The sequence below is a fragment of the Hypanus sabinus genome, chromosome 29 (assembly GCF_030144855.1).
Source record: "Hypanus sabinus isolate sHypSab1 chromosome 29, sHypSab1.hap1, whole genome shotgun sequence".
NCBI lineage: Eukaryota > Metazoa > Chordata > Chondrichthyes > Myliobatiformes > Dasyatidae > Hypanus > Hypanus sabinus.
In genome coordinates, this window is record NC_082734.1 from 22845075 (window position 1) to 22863100 (window position 18026).

General features: G+C 43.7%; 2 protein-coding genes across 6 annotated transcripts in view; both read left to right on the plus strand.

The window, feature by feature from the left end:
- LOC132383130 (myosin-binding protein C, fast-type-like) overlaps positions 1 to 9490 on the plus strand; it is a 104518-nt gene extending 95028 nt beyond the window's left edge. Inside the window, exons 28-31 of the mRNA XM_059953954.1 lie at positions 614 to 750; positions 2384 to 2570; positions 8087 to 8125; positions 9308 to 9490. Coding sequence (XP_059809937.1) covers positions 614 to 750; positions 2384 to 2570; positions 8087 to 8097 — 335 coding nt within the window. The 3' untranslated portion in view covers positions 8098 to 8125; positions 9308 to 9490. The remainder of the gene's footprint in view (positions 1 to 613; positions 751 to 2383; positions 2571 to 8086; positions 8126 to 9307) is intronic.
- Positions 9491 to 13110: 3620 nt separating this feature from the next.
- The window catches only part of emc10 (ER membrane protein complex subunit 10), an 89088-nt gene continuing 84172 nt past the window's right edge, over positions 13111 to 18026 (plus strand). For 4 of the 5 annotated variants that reach the window (XR_009508551.1, XM_059953957.1, XM_059953955.1 and 1 more), the window contains exon 1: positions 13112 to 13265. Coding sequence is in view for 4 of the 5 variants with exons in the window: in XM_059953957.1 (XP_059809940.1) it covers positions 13164 to 13265 (102 nt within the window). In the remaining variant the exon portion in view is untranslated. Of the gene's footprint in view, positions 13266 to 18026 lie in introns of all 5 variants that reach the window. The other variant, XM_059953959.1, reaches the window with a different exon arrangement.

Consider the following 18026-nt stretch of genomic DNA (forward strand, 5'->3'; position numbering starts at 1 on the left):
GGGTCATGGGGAGAATGTACAAACTCCTTACGGACGGGTGATTAGCACAGCTCAGTTCATCGATGGGATTGAACTACTGGACCTGGAGACAATTTACAACTCTCGATGCCTACGGTGCACCATTAAAGACCCATCCCATCCCAGAGCTGTCTGTTCGATCTCCTGCCATCTGGTTGGAGATACAGTAACATATTAGTCAAGATAGTAAGGCTTAAAAACAGCTTCTACCCAGGGGCTGCTGTGCAGCTGAATAATGCTAGACCCTGGCTTGGCAATCACTCTTGTTCCAAGAGTTGTTTTTTAAATTAAGCCGTCCTGCATGTATTGTAAATATCTGCTTTGCAGAGTAGCACCATAATCTCATTGTTTTGAGCAAAGACAACGAAGTTCTTTTCTATTCTGTTCAATTCAGACAGTGGCAGGAATTGAACCCCGATCACTGGGGCTGTAATAGCATTATGCTAACTGGTACGCTACTGCGACACCCTAGCGGGGTGAGTTCGCATCCGCATCCAGGCCTGCGGCAAGCACCCGGTGATGTTCAAGTACTGGAGAGCATGGAAAAAAAAACATACCAGGTTGGAATCTAACTTGCTCCTATTTTGCGACACAGCCAAGAACTACACAAAGCTGGAGTACAAGGAGCATGACTTTAGCCATGCACCCAAGTTCACCCAGCCTCTGTTGAATCGCTCGGTTGTGGCGGGTTACACGACGAAGCTCAGCTGCTCTGTCCGAGGCTTTCCCAAAGTGAGTATCTCATTTGTTCTAGCAATACCACCTCTGCAATAGTCCAAAAGACATGTTTAATGGACCAAGAGCCCCATGTAAAGAGAGTCTTAGTGATGGTTTAAGCATGTTTCTGCATATTCCTATGGTGCAGAGTCATTTGTATTAAATTCCTCCCTGTATTTTCACCAGAACACAATTCAGTAGGAGCAGGAGTAGTCCTCTTGGCCCCTTAGGACCCCCCACCCATCATTCCAATACAATCATGGCTGAACCATCTCTGTGTCAGGTCCCTGTAGTCCTCAATTCTCCAATTTCTGAAAATGAGTCTACCTTCTCTTTAACTATTTCTGATCATATTGTTTCCATCCCTCTCTGGAGTGGAGAGTTCCAGAGATTCAATATTCTACAGAAAGAAAACTACTTTATTCGGCCCCTTATCATGAAACTATGCCCCCTTGTCTGAGGGGTATAGCTAGGGTAAATGCAAGCAGACTTTATCCACTGAGGTTGGGGCAAGACTAGAACTGGAGGTCAAAGGCTAAGGGTGAAAAATGGAATACTTTAGGGGAACCTGAGGGAGAACTTCTTCACGAGGAGGGTGGCACGAGTGTGGGATGGAGTGCCGGTGGAAGTGGTGGATATGGTGTTTGATTGCAACATGTAAGAGAAATTTGTATAAGTAAATGGATGGGAGAGTTATGGAGGGCTGTGGTCCAGGTGCTGGTCAATGGGGCTGTTGCATTTGGGATATTAACTGAGGATACTACACTCAGTCACCACTTTATTAGGAACACCAGTACTCCAGCTCGTTAACGCCAATCTAATCAGCCAATCCCGTGGCAGCAACTCAACGCATAAAAAGCATGCAGACAAGGTCAAGAGGTTCAGTTGTTGTTCAGACCAAACATCAGAACGGGGAAGAAATGTGATCTAAGTGACCTTGACTGTTGGCTAATTGTTGGTGCCAGATGGGGTGGTTTGAGTATCTCAGAAGCTGCTGACCTCCTGGGCTTTTCACACAGAACGGTCTCTGGAGTTTACAGAGAATGGTGCAACATTCAGTGAGTGGCAGTTCTGTGGACGAAAACGCCTTGTTAATGAGAGGGCAGAGGTGCTGATTGTGGACCTCGGGTAGAAGAAATTGAGGAAGCACACACCAGTCTCTGATCAAAGGATCGGCAGTGGAAAGGGTGAGCAGGTTCAACTTCCTGGGTGTCAACACCTGTGAAGATCTACCCTGGGTCCAGCTTATCGATACAATTACAAAGAAGGCGTGACAGTGGCTGTACTTCATTAAGAGTTTGAGGAGACTTGGTGTGTCAGCAAGTTTCTGCAGATGTACCATGGAGAGCATTCAAACTGGTTGCATCACCATCTGGTAAAGGGCCACGCAGCACGGGACAGTTGCAAAGCTCCGTCATGGGCACTAGCCTCCCAGCACGTCCCGCACCCAGTAAAGTGGCCACTGAGTATATACTGGGCCAATGGGAGAAATGATGCAGGACCAGCAGGGATTTGTTTGGGTGGTGCTGCGGCTATGAAAGGGACCTGGCTGGCTGGTTGCCGTGGTTCCTCCTTCCCATCCTGCCTTGCTGCCTACCCCCTTCACTTTGTTAGATCCATCTTCACAACTCACTTTCCCCCAATGCAGCCAAAGATTATCTGGATGAAGAACAAGATGGTGATTGGAGATGACCCCAAATTCCTGATGAAACACAACCAAGGTGTCCTGACACTGCAAATCCGCAAACCCAGTTCCTTCGATGGCGGAAGCTACACTTGCAAGGCCGTCAACGAACTGGGGGAAGATGAAGTGGAATGCAAACTGGAAGTGAGAGGTACGAACAGTTTCCCTCGTTGCTGTTCTCTATTATCTCCGTTGGGTAAATACAGTTTAAAGTTAAAAGGAAATTTAATTATGAAAGTGTATATAGTGAATTTTAATTTGGACATTTCAGCACATTTTGGCCCAATTAAACGCCAATTAGCTGAAGTTTCATGGAAATTGTTAAAACAAGTATAAAAAATGAGTAAATGAACAAATTCAGCATAGACACCCAGTGCTGATAATGGACTGTCTTCATACAAAACTTTCAACCATTGCATCTTCCAAATCTTCATTTTCATTGTAACATTCAAGGTAACTGTTGATATCTTCAAATTTCTCATAGCTCCCCACGTGTTGAGGTAGTGAAAACATCTGATTTCCACTCACAGCCATATCTAGCATCTTGAAGCCTGAATATTTGATGCTGCAGTGAGCAAAACAGTTCTGAATTGTCTTATGGCTTATTTCTCACCAACTCTGGGTGACAAAATCTTTGCTTTTTGAACACACACGTAACTGATGCTATTTAAAAACTGTTTGTTCTAAGCATGGTGTAGGGTCTAGCGGCCACACAATTGCACACGATCGATGCTGGTTAGAAACTTCGGCAGCAACCTCATGCCCCAATTCAGCAGCATACTGTCCCAAATAAATGTATGGAATCCCTATTATTTTCTCAACTAGTTTTTGTTCTTTTAAGAATTATTCCAAATAAGCAGCTATCCTGATTATCTGATGGCTTAATTAACTAGAATCCACAGTATATGTCACGATATAGTATCTTAAGATTGATTTTCTTACAGGAATTCACAGTAGAACAAAGAAATACAGTGGAATCAGTGAGAAAGACTGACAAAGAACTAATATGCAAAAGGAGGCAACTGTGCAAATAAATTATAATATTAATATTAATAACAATACAGGTTGAGCATCCCTTATCCAAAATGCTTAGTACTGGAAATATTTCGTGTTTGGATTTTGGAATAATAGCATCTGTGTAATGAGATAACTTGGAGATGGGACCTAAGTCTGAATGCAAAATCCATTACATTAAGTATCCAGCTTTCACATTTGGCCTGAAGGTATTTTTATGTAATAAATTTGTGCATGAAACAATAACGTGCACATTGAATCATCAGGAAGAAAAGCTATCACTACTTCAGCCGCCCAGGTGGACAGTTAGCGGCCGTTTGGCATCGCCATCATTCCCAACTCTGAATTTATATGCTACTGGAAAGCAGTCTTTGCCTTACACTTATTCAATACATATGTGTACAGTAAAAATTATTACAAGCCTTGAGTATAATGGGTGCACTAGGATAACAAAAGCAGCAAAACAGCATCGGGAGCCAGCAGGCTTTCAGTCTCCACCGACGATGTTGTGTTTTGATTAAAAGTTTACAGTACACTGTATTTGCATTTTCCTAGGTTTTATGTAAGGTATAAAAACAAAATATTAAATTTAATTATAAGTAAATGTCATGCAAACTGTGAAAAAAGCCAACATTTTATTTTTAACACAGTAATGATGCTGGTCATGTTGCACTCAAACATTGGATTTTAGGTGGAGATGAAATTCAGATTTCACGCAAAAATAATATGTTTTGTAAGTGCCAAAAAAAAAACCCGTGGTGATCGTCGCTTACAAAAGAAGGGAAGTGCAGCTCCAAACACTGCGAGTACATCAGTTCTGAGAAACTTGATGGAGCGGGTACGTCATTGTGAGGAGGAATATCAGAAGTGGTTGAGGGACTTGGCAGTGGATGCTGTGGGGATGAGGAGGCACTGCGCTGGGTGACATTTTAAAATGTTTCTTCCAGTGTCATCTGCCTCATTAACCAGGGTTTTTGTCATAGCGATCTTTCTTTGATTTTATAAACTGACATTTTTTTTGTTCTGTTATGAATGCTTGCTGCTCCAGACCTTCAATTTCCCCGCTGCTTTGTGATCAGCAGATGCTTTGTAACTAGAAATCTTTAAAAACTTAATGGGTGCTTTTTCTTAAATTTCAGCAACCAGCTTGCTGAATATTCAAAATTGCCTTCAATTTTCAGTTCGTCATAATAGATCTTTGCTTGTTTCGTGATCAGCGTACTGTTAAGCAGCATGTTCACTCTGATGCTGACGAATCCACTCTTTCAATACACAATCAAGATCTTCATTTTTTGCTTTATGCTGTGTTTTCCTATTTTTCATTAACTTCTGTTCATTACTTTCAGCATTGAACTTCAACGGTTTGTTCTTCTGTTTCTTCAGGTTCTAGCTGGTGTTTATTCCAACATCATGCTCCTCTGTCTGGGGCTTCACACTTACACTGCTGTCAAGTTTGTCCAACAACTTGACTTTCTGTGTTTTAGATAAACATCACGACGAAATGTTTCCTCTTCTTTTCACTATTACCCGTAGGGGTAACTGCAAGCTTTTGTGACATCCTCAGCAATATCTTCACAGCACTGAGCAGAGAACAAGCAGAAAACACATGGTAATCACTGCGATTGATGCACGAAGGTCTGGCTCAGATGACTGCTGAAAACAGACTGTCGCCAACAGGGCCCCATTCAGGTTATGTGTGCTCACTTCTCAGAGCTGCTTGTGCTGTTCAGAGACATGCCTGGTGCCTGCGAACCTTCCCAGCACCTTGTGGAATTTTCCATGTGTAATGTCATGTTAGCGCTCGAAAAAATTTTGGACTTCAGAGGCTTTTGGATGAGGGGTGCTCAACTTGTAATAATAAATAATACAAAGGAATTGAGTTGAAGAGCCATGGCTGAAATGGTTCAGAGTTGTGGTGAGTGCGCGTAGTGGTTAGTGCAGCGCTATTACAACTCAGGCTGTTGAAGTTTGGGGTTCAGTTCTGGCATCTTCTGTAAGCAAGCTTCTACATTCCTTCCTGTGTGTGCATGGGTTTCCTCCGGGTGCTTTGGTTTCCTCCCACAGTCCAAAGACGTAAGTTAATTGGTCATCATAAATTGTCCTGTGCTTGGGCTTAGGGTGAAATTGTAGGTTGTTGGGCGGAGTGGTTCGAGGCCCGGAGGGGCCTGTTCTGTGTTGTATCTCTAAATCATTCGTTATCCATGCTGGTTCAGGAGTCTGGTAGTTGAAGGGTAATGAATGTTCAGGATAATAAGTGTTACTCAACCTCCTGATGCCAATAGGAGGAAGGGAGCATGGGCTGATGGTGAGGGCCCTTGATGATGGATGTCGCTCTCTTGCGGCAGTCCTCCTCGTGAATGGGCTCAAAGGTGACGGTTTGGGCTGCATCCACTATTTTTATAGGCTTTTCTGCTTTTGGGCATTGGGGTTTCCATACCAGGCCAAGCCATTCCACACCAGTCCTGTGGGGATTAAGGCAGTGATCTGGTATCAGTGGGGTTCAGATAGGATGGTCTCACTGACAACATCTACACAAGCCACCATATTAAGAATATGGCACCTGTCCTCCTCTGGCTCGTGCCTTCTTCTCACTGCTACCATCAGGCGGGAAGTAGAGAAACCTGAAGTTCTACCACACCAGGTTCAGGAACAGCTACTTTCCTTAAACCATCAGGTTCTTGAACCGACCTGCACAACCTTAACGATACCTCAGCAACAGGACATTATGGGCCACTTCTTGCACGACCATGGAAGCTTCTCTGATAGTAGGTTTTATTTTTGGATTAAGACCTTGTTCTTGTCTGTAGTGCTACTTTAAGTACCTGTACCTCAGTGTACGTACAGTATGTAGTGACAATAAACTCAACTTTCAAAATAAACTATTCATGTTCAAGCTGGTGCCACGAACAATGCAACCAATGCCCTGCAGATAGTTTACAAAATTTATCTTTTACTTCTTCTTTGCGATTCTGTGACAAAGCTGTGTGCGATTGGAACCTGTGGTTTATAATCTGATGGTGTGTCTTTGGGCTGATTGGGCGATCTGGCACTTTGCTGTCTCCGAGGGAGAACGGTGAGGTTTGGAGTGGAGTGCGCAGTCTGGCAACGGGAATCACGATCAACTCCATTGCTTCGCTCTGACCGAGGGTGCGAGCCCACGATCGACTCCACTGCTTTTCTTCAATTGAGGCGTCAAGCAAGGTTGAAGTTTTTGAGGATGTTCGCCCCTGCCTGCCTTCCTTTCCCTCTCGTTAGCTGCTGTCCGCGGAAAGTGCAGGAGTCTTGGGATCCATATTACGTGGATTGATCAGAGAGGCCGTGTACTTGTTTGGGGGGAATTTGGGGTTTATGTCGCTTGTGGTCCTGGATTCTGGTTCCTCTTTTTTTTCCTCGCTGCTATTGAGGGGTTTGATCGGGGTGATTGATGTGGTGTGAGGCACTTCAGCGAAGAACGCTTTGCCCCGCGTCCTGCAGCCGGCTAGCAGCACAGCACTGAACTGAAGAAAACTGAATGCTCCTGGACTCCTGGTTTGACGTTTAATGTTTGCTCACTTTTTGCCATTTGATTAATTTCTTCTTTTTTCGTGCATTGGATACTTGATGTTTTCTTGAACGGGTTCCATGGTTTTTCCTTGTTTTATGGCTGCCAGCGGGAAGACGGACCTCAAAGTTGCACGCTGTACGCGTATTTCTATTACAAACGTAGCTTGAAACTTTGAATCTTTGAACTTAAGAGTCATAGAGGCACACAACTTGGAAACAAGTACTTTGTCCCAGCCTGTCCATGCTGAATGATCTGAACATCTCCCATCTAAACTTGTCCCATGTGCCCGCGTTTGGCTAGAGCCCTCTAAGCCTCTCCTGTCTATCTAGATGGTGTTTACATGTTGCCGATGTGCCCACCTCAACCACTACTTCCGGCAGTGAAGAAGCTTCCGCTTTTAAACTCTGGCCTCTGATCTTAAACTTATGCCCTCTTGTGTTTAGCACCTCCTCCCAGGGAGAAAGGCTCTGTGCTTTTACCCTGTCTGTGCCCCACATGATCTCATCAGGTTGCCCCACTCTGTCTCTGACGTTCCAGGGAATATCTGCCCCACAAACTGCCAGGCACTTCCCCCAGGCAATAAATGTGATCATTTATTCTAGTTAACCCCCTCTTTCTATTACCCTGTCACTGCTCTGTAAACATTTTAAACCATTCTTTATAATGCTGTTTACATTGTAAGTTCATGATGTTTATGTATTTATGCACATTTTATTCCATATCTATACTTTAACCTCTAAATTTATTTTATATGAAAATAAATTGTTATTTTTTGTTTTATTATTATTTATTGTTATTGTTAAATGTTGCTTTTTGTTGCATGTCCTGCTCTGATCAGTACACCACAGCAAATTCCTAACACATGTAAATGGGTATGGTGAATAAAGTTGCTCTTTGATAAAGCCCTAGTCTAAGTGATATCTTTGAAGGACCAGAAGCGACTTGACTTGACGATGACCGAGTCTGTTGATAATCTCTGGTTGGCTACATGTTTGAATGGGTAACAATTTGATAATGGCTGTACTGTGCTCTTGGAATAGGACAGAAGAGGTTCACAATGACCAAAAACACTTCTAATATTGGTGTTTTCTATTCTAATTCTCTTACAGCTCCCCAGTAAGGTGCTTTCTATGCATTGCAATGGCTTGGTAAGTGAAGATTTTATGAACCGTCCCTTGTTCACCCAATCACATTTTCCTTACTCTTTTTTGTGATATAGGGCAGTAGGAGTCATACAACACTTTGGCCCAACTCATCCATTCTGACCAAGATGCCTCTCTAAACCAGTCCCATTTACCTACCCATATTTAAAGAACAATCAGCATTATTTGTCACACGTACGTGAAAACGTAGAGTGGAACGTGCCAACTGGGTTGAGGATGTGCTGGGGGCAGCCTGCAAGTGTCTCCACGCTTCCGGTATCAACGTAGCACGACCGCACCTAACCTGTATGTCTTTGGAATGTGGAGCATCAGTAGGAAACCCACGCAGTCATGGGGAGAGTATACAAACCCCTTACAGACAGTGGTGTGAATTGAACCCCTGACTTAAAGCTGGCGCTGTAGATTGTTATGCTAATGCACAGACCCCCTTTGTCTCACTGTTGCCCACCGCCCCTTCACCCATCCAAGCTCTAAGATCTGGTATTCCCTCCTAAAATGCCTCCAGCCGTCCATTTCTTCTTCCAAAGCATTCCTTGATATCCACTTTCTTGTCAATTGTCCTAATATTTCCGTCTTTGAATCGATGGCTACTTTTATCTGATTAATTGTCTATCAAGCACTTCGGGATTTTTACAATGGTAAGGGTCCTATATAACTGCATTTTTTTATTTCCTATCCTGGCTCCCTTCTTTCCCCTTTGCTTCTCTGGACCTGCCCATTACCTCTCTCTTGCGTCCTTCCTCATTCCCTTTCTCCCATGGTCCTCTCTCCTCTCCTATCAAATTTCTCCATCCACCCCATCTAACCTGTACTGAACTGTTGTTCTGCCTAGTCCCATTGACTCGCACCTGGACCATAGCCCTCCATACCCCTCCCATCTATGTACCTCTCCAAACTTCTCTTAAATCTAACCCACTTCCATTGGCAGCTTGTTCCACAATCTTACCACCCTCTGAGTGAAGAAGTTCCCCCATATGTTCCCCTTAAATAGTTCACTTTTCACTCTTAACCTATGACCTCTAGTTTAGTCCCAACCAACCTCAGTGGAAAAAGTCTGCTTGCATTTACCCTATCAAATCTTCCCTCATTCTACTACATTCCAGTTCTTAACAATTACAGTGTTCTGTCAAGTTGACCTGATCTGACTTCTCACCTTATGACCCACAGGTAGCTTCAGTTCAGTTTTCCAATGCATGGCAACGGTCTTCTTGTGACAGCAAAGGATTGTGGGAGTGACGGCAACCTTTTCCCCTTGAGATGGATGTGCCGACTCTCAGCTGTGTAACGATGAACGTACAACGCTGTTTCATGTCACCCATATATATTTTCAGGGAAAATAAAACAATTACACACTGGCATTTTTGGTTATTTCTGTCTTTGGAAAATACAGTCTCTGAGCACGTATCTTACCTGGTCGGTGGCGAAGCAATTCTATTAATGTCAGAGGGCCGTAGAAACAGCACAGTACAGGCCTTTCAGCCCACAATGTTGTGCTGACTTTTTAAACAACTCCAAGGTCATTCTAACCATTCTCTCCTACATAGTGCTCCATTTTTCTATCTTCTAAGAGTTTCTTAAATGCTCTGAATGTATCTGACTGTACCACCAACCCTCCACACACTCACCACTCTCTGTGTATATATATAAAAAAGTGCCTCTGACATTCCCTGTGTACTTTCATCCTTATTTACTGGCCGTTATGCCGCTGGCGTTTCAGGCAGCAATGAAGGTCCTCCATCTCTGGTGGTGCTCAGGGCTTCCTTCATCGTGTCAGTTTTCACTACTGTCAGCCATGCAATCCCTGGGTGGAGACCCCGGAGTACCGTCACACTCAGATGTAGCAGGATTCTTCATTGCTGTTTCCATAACAATTTTGTTTTACTGGTCAGGGTTGTTAGCCCTGAGCTGAACCCCCAAACCTGGAGGACCAGTGGGCCACTCTTAGTCTGGCCTCTGCCCTTTGACCTGTTTGGCGTGGGTGACCCTACCAAGAGCTAAAGCACAAAGCCCCGACTCCAGCCAACATGGCTGTCTGGGTCACTGAGGCATGTAAGCCTCCAAACCCGAGGACAAGGTTGTGGTCTTCTTGGTGGATACTTTCATCTCGACACCTTAAAATTTTTGCTCCCTGATATTAGCTATTTCTGTCCTGGGAAATGACTGATATCTCCTATCACCTTCTCATCTTATCACAGAGCAGCACGGCCCGACTAGTCCTTGCCAACCATGGATACCATTTTCCTGCATTTGGCCCACATCCCTTCAAGCTCTGCCCTTCCCAGGTTTCCTATCCAAATGCTTCTTAAAGGATACTATTGTACCGGTCGGAACTGTTTTCTTATTTTTGTTGGAATGAGCTGACTGCTCAGTTGGGTGGGAATGACTAATATAAGGGGGGCATAATTTTAAGTTGATTGTTGGAGGATGGCACGGCCAGGACAATGGGCATCTTATTTATTCATTTAGAGATACAGCACAGTAACGGGCCTTCCCAGCCCAGTAACACAGTGCCACCCAATGTGACCAACTAACCTGGGCGCCTTTGGAATGTGGGAGGAAACTGGGGCACCCGGAGGAAATCCAGGCAGTCACAGGGAATAGGTACAAACTTCCTACGGACAGTGATGGGAATGGAAGCTGATTCTCTGGCTCGGAAATGATAGATGTTGTCTTCCTGAATCGCTGCCTCACCTAGATGCTACTGTGACTGTACCCGGGTCAGAGGCAGCCCCGCACCTTCATCTGTAGCCTCTGCCTCATCTCCCAGCTGTCCCATTCCGTCCCGGCCTTGGTTCCTGAGCCTCCACTCTCCCGCACCCCGCCTCGGATGGTGGCTGTGACGTACTGGGCTGGGTCCACCATTCTCTGCAGCTTCTTACTTTTGAGTTGCCATACCAGATCAGATGTATAATTAAAAGTATCCATTCAGGGCACTTTGAACAGTACATCTGTAGAAGTTTGTAAGGATGTTCAGTGAGAAGCTGAATCTCCTGTGTGCCACACACTGATTCTTATAGTTCTAGTTCAATTGTCGTTCAACCTTATACATGTATACAGCTAAAAAAAAAATATTCCTCTGGGACCAAGGTGCAAAACATAGTATATACGGTCACACACATGCATACATACATACGATGATGACATTGACTCAGGCCTGAGAGGCCAGCGTCAGGCATTTTCATGCCTTACAAGGCACAGAATGAAAGACGGTGTGGCGTGCCACCCCTCACACAGACATTTCGCAGTATTTTCCTTTTTTTTACATGGTCGAGTTGCGAGCTTAACACTCAACCCAGCACGGATGGAAAGAGTACTCAGGAACGGCCTGACTGGATTTGAACCCAGGAACTGCCGTTCCGGAGTCCGCCGCTGATGTCACTGCGCCACCAGCCGACCATGGCACATACAGTCTACAAAAGAATTATTAGCACAATTCCCTGAGTGGCATAGCCTGAAGATTGATAGAGCATGGATGTTGTTCTGGATCCACATTTCTACAAGAACAAGTACATAGCAATTCCTCATCTTGCCCTGGGTCAGCCACTAAAAGAGTCAAATCAGTGTGTCAAAAACCAAGAGTGTTAGAACTCATTATCTCCAAAGAAAATGAGTGTTTGGAACATCCACCATGAATAATTTGTTATCCTGTCTAATTTTATATGCCTTTTTGTTTTATTAATTTGTTAAAACATTATAAATAACTGATTCTAACCATCAAACACGAAGAAATCTGCAGATGCTGGAAATTCAAACAACAACACACACACAAAATGCTGGTGGAATACAACAGGCCAGGCAGCATCTACAGGGAGAAGCGCTGTTGACGTTTTGGGCCGAGACCCTTCGTCAGGATTCTAACCATTCTTGTTTCAGTCCCTGTGAGAAGGTTCATTCTTGCACTCACATAAGGACTTCCTGCTGGGAGTAGAAAGAAGAGAGCATAGCCTAGATGTGAGGGGTCTTTGATAATGGAAGTTGGTTTCTTGTGGCAGTACTCCCATGCTAATGTGCTCAGTGGTGGAGAGATCCTTTCCTGTGATTGTCTGGGCTGTATCCATCACTTTCTGTAGACTTTTCTATACCTAGGTTCTGATGCAACAAGTTAGGAAACTCCCCACTGTACATCATTAGAAGTTTGTCAAAGTTATAGATGCAAACTTCTAGGAAAGTAGAGTGCTGTTGTGCTTTTGTGATGGCTCTTATTTACTGGCCCCAGAACGGATCCTCTGATATGGTAATGGCAAAGAATTTTAGCCACTGATCCTCTACACCTCTGATCCCCTAATGACAAATGGCTCAACGACCTCCTGTCGGTAGGCAGCTCTTTGGTTTTGCTGATGTTGAATGAGAAGTTGTTTTGTGGCACCACTAAACCAGAATTTCAATCTGCCTTCTACATACCCAATCGTTACCACCTTTGATTGGGCCAACGACAATGGTGTTGAGTATTTGCAACCTATTTTGGTATTTAATTGGCTAGTGCGTATATCATGACTCAACACTTAATGCTCTGAACTTGTCTTTCTTTCCCATTCTCGCCTCCATGCTCCCTCATGCCACGTGCTGTACTGTTCCCACATATCACCGTTCTTGACAAGTGTCAAACTGCATTAACTGACCTTACCATTTCAGTACATGACAAGTGGTGCCATCAGTAAACTCGAATACAACGTTGGAATTGTACTTAGCCACACGATCATAGGTATAAAGTGAGTAAAGCAGGGAGCTATATATACTTACACACACCCTTGTGGGTGAATCTGTGCTGAGGAATTGTACGCTGCATTAAAATGGACTTTTCTCTTTTAATAGTTTCTTCTTGGAAAAAATATGAATAATTTATTTTTATATTTTTCTTGTTACTGCTGCTGCTGCAAGTTTTTCATTGCATCTGTGCATACAATAACCATGACTTAAGAGTTGGGGGTGACAGGAAGAATTTCAAACAAGGGAGCCGGAACACGTCACCTCCCATGGAGAAGGTCCTCCTGCGTCCCGTCATGCCCTCTGCCAGAATCCCGTGATGCCGCGGGACTGTAGTTGCCCTGTGATGGAGCGGATGGTTGTCCGGGGCGGTCTCTTGCTGTTGGCGCTGCTGGGCGCCGGGCTCTGCAACACCCGGCGGGTGAGTGAGGAGGGTCCGGTCGTGGGGGCACCGAGGCGGGGTGGGGGAGAGCGGAGGCTCAGGGACCGAGGCCGGGGCGGAGTGGGACAGCCGGGAGATGAGGCAGAGGCTACAGATGAAGGCGCGGGGCTGCCCCTGTCCCGGGTACAGTGCGGGGTCAAAACAAGTTCATTGTCATATGTACAATGGCAAACCTACTTTCACATTTGACCTGCCAAAGAGAAACAACTCGCACTGTCCAGATTAAATTACGTTTGCCGTTGTCCTCTGCCCACTTTCCCAGCAGGTCTGTATCTTGCAGAGTCCTTTAATAGCCCTCTGCACCATTCACAACACTGCTAATTTCTGTGTCCTCTACAAACTTACTAATCAGCCATTTGCATTTTTGTTCAAAATATTATATATGGTGTATGTCAACAACACAGGTCATTGAGCAACATCACTGGTCTTGGAGCTCGAGTTAGAAGAACACCCTTCCACCTATGCTGTCCGCTGTAGCCAAGCCAGTTATGAATCCAGTGTACCAAATCTCTGTGGATCCCATATGTCTTAATCTTTTGGATCAGCCCATGATGAGGGAAAGTTTTTGAAATCTTAAGTCCACGGATATGACTTCCACTGCCCTGACCTAATCAGACATCTTTGTCATTAAAAAAATGTATTCAGGTTAATTAGACATAACACAGAACAAAGAATAATACAGTACATCCAGAGCCGATCAACACATGACAACCTTTTAACCTATCCATGATCAATCTAACCCTTTCCTCCTACACAGCCCACGACCCTCCATTTTTTTCTTTTATTGGTGTACCTACACACAGTGGCCACTTTATTAGTTACACCTGTACACCTCATTAATGGAAATATCTCATTAGCCAATCATGTGGCAGCTACTTGATGCATAAAAGCATTCAGACATGGTCAGGAGATTCTGTTGTTGTTCAGACCAAACATCAGAATGGGGAAGAAAAGTGATCTAAGTGACTTTGTGCAGTAATTGTTGCTGCCAGATGGGGAGGTTTGAGTATCTCAGAAAATGCTGATCTCCTGGAATTTTCACAGAATTAAAAATTAAAAGATTCTCTAAAAAGAGAATGGTGCAAAAAATGAAAAAAAAATGAAGTGAGTGGTAGTTCTGTGGGTGATTACTTCTTGTTAGTGAGAGAGGTTGAAGGCAAATGACCAGACTGGTTCAAGTTAACAGGAAGGTGACAGTAACTCAGATAACCATGTGTCACAACAGTGGTGTGCAGATGAGCGTCTCTGAATGCACAACACTTCAATCTTGAACTGGATGGGCTACAGCAGCAGGAGATCACAAACTTGCACTCAGTGGCTATTTTATTAGTTACAGGAGGTAGCTGATGAAATATTCACTGAGTGTATTTAAGATTCTCTTAAATGCCCCTAATGTATCAGCTTTTACCACTTCAGGCACTACCAATTCCCTGTGTTTTAAAACAAAGTTCTGACATCTGGAGAGGCCTAGTCAACATTAGGGATATTAAGGTTACAAATAGTGATTGTCGTATTGCTTTTACATCTTTCCATAATCTGCTTGCATCTCTGTTTCTCATCATTACAGACTTTTGGGAGGCTTGTAGTACAGTCCCATTGTAGTGATTGTGTCTCCTTGTTCCTGACCTCTCATATTGCATTGCCAGATGAGCCCTCCACAATGTCCTCTGTAAGCGCCGCTGTAATATTCTTCCCTGATCAGAGCAGCGCAGTGGTATAGTGATTAGCTTAACACTTTTACAGCGCTAGCTCCCTGGGTTCACACCTGTCTCTGTCTGTAAGGCATTTCTATGTTCTCACTGTGACTATGTATATTTCCTCCGTGTGCTTGAGTTCCCTCCCAAATTTGAAAGGTGCATGCGTCTGTAAGTTAATTTGTCAGTATAGACACATTGGGCGAGAAGTGGCTGTTATTTTATTGTGTCTCTAAATTTAAAAAAAACTCCATTGAAGTGTACCATTCTTTGTGAAGATATCAAGAGAGAGGGCAGTTTCTAGAATGATATATTTATTTACTGGATCATAGTTGGGAGCTCAACATCCAAGGGTACACATTGTATGGAAAGGCAGAGGAGGTGTGGGGGGCTCTATTGGTTGAAAAACAATTAAATCAAATCTTATAAAGAGGTGACATGGGATTGAAATATATAGAGTCCTTGTGGGTAGAGTTAAGAAACTACAAGGTGTAAAGTGCACCTCATTGGAATTATATACCGACACTTGCACAGCAGCCAGGATATAGGATGTAAGTTACAACAGGAGGTAGGAAAGGCAAGTTTAAAAAGAGCAATGTTACAATAGTAATGGGTGATTTCAATATGCAGGTAGATTGGGGAAATCAGGTTGATGCTGGATCCCAAGAGAGAATTTGTAGAATGCCTACAGAATGGTTGAGCCCACTATGGAAAAGGCAGTTCTAGATTGGGTGTTGTGTACTGAACTAGATTTGATTAGGGAGCTTAAGTAAAGGAACACTTAGAAGACAGTGATCATAATATAATTCACCCTGCAGTTTGAAAGGGAGAAGATAAAGTTAGATGCAACAGTATCACAGTGGAGTAAATGTAGTTACAGAGACATGAGAGAGAATCTGCCCACAGTTGATTGGAAGGGACATTAGTAGGGCTGATGGCAGAACAGCAATGGCTGGAGTTTCTGGGAGCAATTTGGAAGGCTCAGGACAGACACATCCCAAAGTTGAAGTAGGATAACTTAATGTCTGACAAAGAAGCAAAAGAGTGGGCATATATATCAGAAAAATTAGTGGGAAGGTAGAGGTTTGGGAAACAGAAATAAACAATTAAAATAAACAACAGAAGGCAGGTAAAGAAGCCATAAGGAGAGAAAAGATTAAGTACAAAGGTAAGCTAGCCAATAATATGAAAAAGCATACCAGAAGTATTTTAAAACTATCTAAAGAATAAAAGAGAGGTGAGAGTGAATATTGGACCACTAGAAAGTGATGTTGGAGAGGTAGTAATGGGGGACAAAGAAATGACCGATGGACTTAATAAGTATTTGGGTTCAGTCCTCACTATGGAAGACACTAGCAGTATGCTAGAAATTCGAGAGTGTTGGGCAGAAGTGAATGTAATTGCTATTACTACAGAGAAGGTGCTTGGGAGTCTGAAAGTAGGTAAGTCATCTGGGCCAGATGGACTACACCCCAGGGTTCTGAAAGAGGTGGCTGAAGAGATTGTGGAAGCATCAGTAATTATCTTTCAAGAATCACTAGATTCTGGAATGGCAAGGTGCTGCTTATGAGACTACTTAACAAGACAAGAGTCCATAGTATTACTGGAAAGATATTAGTGTGGATAGAAGATTTGCTGACTGGCAGGAGGCAAAGAGTGGGTATAATGGGGGGCCTATCCTGGTTGGCTGCTGGTGACTAGTGGTGTTAAACAGGATTGGTGTTGAGACCGCTTCTTTTCACATTACATGTCAGTGATTTGGATCTGGGAATTGATGGCTTTTTGGCCAGGTTTGCTGACAGTATAAAGATAGGTGGAGGGGCAGCTGGTATTGAGGAAGCAGGGAGTCTGCAGAAGGGCTTGGGGAGAAAGGGCAAAAAATAACAAATGGAATATAGTAGGGAAGTGTATGGTTATGCACTTTGGTAGTAGGAATAAAGGCATAGACTATTTTGTAAACGGGGAGAAAATTAAACAATCAGAGGTGCAAAGGGTCTTGGAAGGCCTTTTCCAGGATTCCCTGTAATTAACTTGCAGGTTGAGTCAGTGGTGAGGAAGGCAACTGCAGTGTTAGCATTCACTGTGTGAAATCCAGACTATAAGAACAAGGATGAGGCTTATAAGGCATTGGTCAGACTGCACTTGGAGTAATGTGATCAGTTTTGGGTCCTTATCTAAGAAAAGATGTGCTAGAATTGGAGAGAGTGCACAAGAACAATTCTGGGAACGAAAGGGTTAATGTATGAGGAGCATTTGATGGCTCTGGGCCAGTACTCACTCAAGTGAACTCATCAGTTAACAACTCATCGAGGTGATTGATAAATTCGTGGCCTAAGGTAGAAGGAGATGAGTTATTAACTTCAAACTTTCTGCATAACCACTCAAAGTGTTGAACTGCACGTGCATGTAACGACAGCTGTATAACCCATCTCCTTTTACTTTAGGCCACAAAATTATCAATCACACATCTGTGGACACTTTCTGGAGGTCCAAGATCCGTACGCTCCACAACTGCTGGACTAAGTGTGTAAATGTAGGAGGGGACTATGTTGAAAAATAAATCTGCTAGGTTTTTTAAAATTGACTCCTTCTACCTTAGGCCACTAACATATCAATCACCCCTCGTATGTAAAGAGGATATTTCCTGTGGTGGGGGAGTCTAGGACTAGAGGGCACAGCCCCATAATGGTCATCCATTTAGAACAGAGATGAGGAATTTTTTTAGTCAGAGGGTGGTGAATCTGTGGAATTCCTTGTCGTGGACAGCTGTAGAGGTCGAGTCGTTCGGTATATATAGATGAAGGTTGATAGGTTCTCCCTTAGTCAGGATGTCAAAGGTTACAGGAAGAAGGCAGGTGAATGAGTTTGAGAGGGATAATAAATCAGCTGTGATGGAATGGCTGAGCAGACTAATTCTGCTCCTATGTCTTGTGGTTTTATATCAAAGAAGCAGAGCAATATTAGAACAGTGTGGCTTGTTCTTAAATCAAAAAAAAAGGTGAAGGGCTGATTTCACATTCCAAAACCTGAAATATTTTGAGAGGGT